Below are 2,775 nucleotides of genomic sequence, written 5' to 3'. Positions count from 1 at the left end.
ACTTTATCTTATACTATTATCATATGCTTTGCTCTTAAGGTGGATTTACAATATTACAATAGGCTTAATGTTACGTTGATGCTGAAATAAGATTTGGTTCTATTCTAACAGAAAGCATGCATCAAAAGGTCAAATTGCCCACAGTTTTGATTAAAAATTGACGATACACAGGTCTATCATATTATTATAAACCCACCTTTATGCTCACAGTATATGTATATAATTATGTACATGTGCAAACTAATACTAATGAGCAAGAATACATAATATTAGGTACTCTTGTAATAAGTCATAGCACAGTACAGTGAAGTATTATTGTGTGATTATCTGAGTTAAGGATTATAATTTCTTGGTATCAGATTTCAATGTGCATTCTATCACTAATAATTCATTTATTTAGCAATATGTGTACATATAAATGGTTGTGTTATAATTATAATGATATATTAAGGTTTTGCCTAGAAAAAATTAGAGGTGGTCAGAGACTAATATTGTTCCTTTTACACCATACTAGTAGACTACAATATCATGCTGGTTGGCTCATTTGTTGAGGTGGTTGTCCCGACCACCCCCAACCACCATAGGCAGAACTATGTATATGGCATTCTTTACAATTCTAAATAACATTCAATTCCACCTTTAATTAAAAGGGATTGTATAGTATTTGGGGACATAAATACGTACACACATGTATAAATGGACTTATACTGTACAAGAATATTTTATATATTTTTATTATATTTTGTTTACTTTTAATAGGACAATTCCTACCTCTACATGCTGCTTGAGTTTGTCTCCGGAGGAGAAATGTTCTCTCACTTGAGGAGAATAGGCCGTTTTAGGTATGCTTCTAAATATTATTATTAATTATATATTAATCTAATACATTATATGATGTGTGTGCCAACAGTCACTTGGAAAAAATTATTTGTTTTTTTACATTTTGAAATGCATATGCATGTACTTATGTTGTATAGAAAATTTGAGTGGATTCAGATCAAAATTGGATTTTTTATGATTTTTTAAAGTTGCTTTAAAAGCTGTATGCTATTATAAGGCTTGTCAGCTCGCAATGCATGCTTTTTTAGTTCACTTATACTTTACCTTCATAAGCAAAACTGACCTGCAAGTAGTTCAATGAATTTACCATTGACCCACAAATACAATGTTTTTTGGCCCAATTTCTTACTACTAAAGATATTCAAACTAGCTTTTTTGCAAAAATACACTCATTTTGCTTTGAGCCAAATTGGAGCAGAATCAAATTCCTTATTCAATACATTCAGTACACACGATACTACATGTGTATACATATACATTGTACATATAATATGTACATGTACATGTACATATGTATATATGTGTGTGTTGTTTATGTATCTACGTACAGTATGTCTTTGCATGTGGGACAGTTATTTTAGTGTGTTTGTATAATTTTTGTGTTAGCATTATTGATTTGAGTGAGTAAGAGTCAATTAGCCTGAACCTATAGTTTTGTCGATAATTTATTATTATTATTATTTTTATTTTTATTGTCCATTTTGTCTTTTCTAGCGAGTCTCATTCAAGGTTCTATGCTTCACAGATCGTGTTAGCTTTTGAGTACCTCCACTACTTAGACATTGTCTATAGGTAAGGCATAAGGACATACCATATAACATATTTTAACATAATTATTATTATAACTTTATTATAACATATTTACCATATAATATATTTTGTGCTAAATTAATTTTTGTACTGGCTAAAATCTACTAAAATGAATTCTACTAAGTTTTATTAACATCAAATAAAATTAAAAATTTTGTAAATTAATTCCAATCTTTAAACAATAAAAATTTCAAGTAATTATAAATTGTATCTTATATTCATTTATTTGATTGTATGTGCATGTACTACATTATATTGCATTGTCACTCTAGCAGTACAAGTAGTGAGCTCTTTCTTTATGTCCTTCCGTTTTATTTTGTAGAGATCTGAAGCCTGAGAATCTTCTCATTGATCAGCATGGCTACGTTAAAGTTAGCACAATTAAAATTATTATTATTATTATTATTATTATTGTGAAATGCATGCATGCGTATTAAATAACAAATAAAATATATTTTTTAATTTAATTTTTTAATTTTTAAAGGTAACTGACTTTGGTTTTGCAAAGCGTGTTAAAGGCAGGACTTGGACCCTTTGTGGTACTCCTGAGTATTTGGCTCCTGAAATCATCCTCTCCAAGGTATACTATACACACATTCATTATATATGAATATGCATTATATTATATTGTGCCACTAAGAAATGACTAACTAACAATGCATGATAGTTTAATGATGATAGTAATATCATACTAATGGACTTTGACTATTATACGTGTACATGTACTTACATTTTTGTAAAACTTTTGAGCTGATTCTAATCAAACTTAATTTTTTAAGTTGGTCATTGGCCAGATTTCATCATAATTAAAAAGGAGAGATTTTTTCATTTTTATAATTTTTCCCAATAAGTATAAATGTTTTTATGTTGCTTAGAAAGTTTGAGCTAATTCCGATCAAAATTGGATTTTTTACGAATTTTTAAAGTTGTTCCAAAATTGGACCAAAGTCCCTGTACTATTAGTAACGCGGTAGCGTTACTAAGTAGGATTCACCCCACTTCAAAATGGCTGCCACGACTTTTGCAGCCTTGCTATACCAGGAAAACGAGCTCCTATGCTTACCAGACTTTATAGAGGACCTCATCTTGACCAGAGGACTCCATTGGTACCACTAGTGTGGCTCT

General features: G+C 29.8%; 1 protein-coding gene across 1 annotated transcript; it reads left to right on the top strand.

Annotated features, from left to right (window-relative positions):
* Positions 1 to 752: 752 nt before the first annotated feature.
* LOC100641399 (cAMP-dependent protein kinase catalytic subunit-like) lies at positions 753 to 2,260 on the top strand. Its single transcript, XM_020004575.1, has 4 exons — positions 753 to 842; positions 1,555 to 1,632; positions 1,973 to 2,021; positions 2,135 to 2,260. The coding sequence occupies exons 1-4, from the start codon at positions 778 to 780 to the stop codon at positions 2,258 to 2,260; spliced, it is 318 nt and encodes a 105-aa protein (XP_019860134.1). The 5' UTR covers positions 753 to 777.
* Positions 2,261 to 2,775: the final 515 nt, after the last annotated feature.

This window comes from Amphimedon queenslandica, unplaced genomic scaffold (genome assembly GCF_000090795.2).
Source record: "Amphimedon queenslandica unplaced genomic scaffold, v1.1 AMPQUscaffold_12115, whole genome shotgun sequence".
Taxonomy (NCBI): domain Eukaryota; kingdom Metazoa; phylum Porifera; class Demospongiae; order Haplosclerida; family Niphatidae; genus Amphimedon; species Amphimedon queenslandica.
The sequence above is the reverse complement of the archived record's forward strand: the minus strand, read 5'-3'. Positions and strand labels throughout refer to the sequence as shown.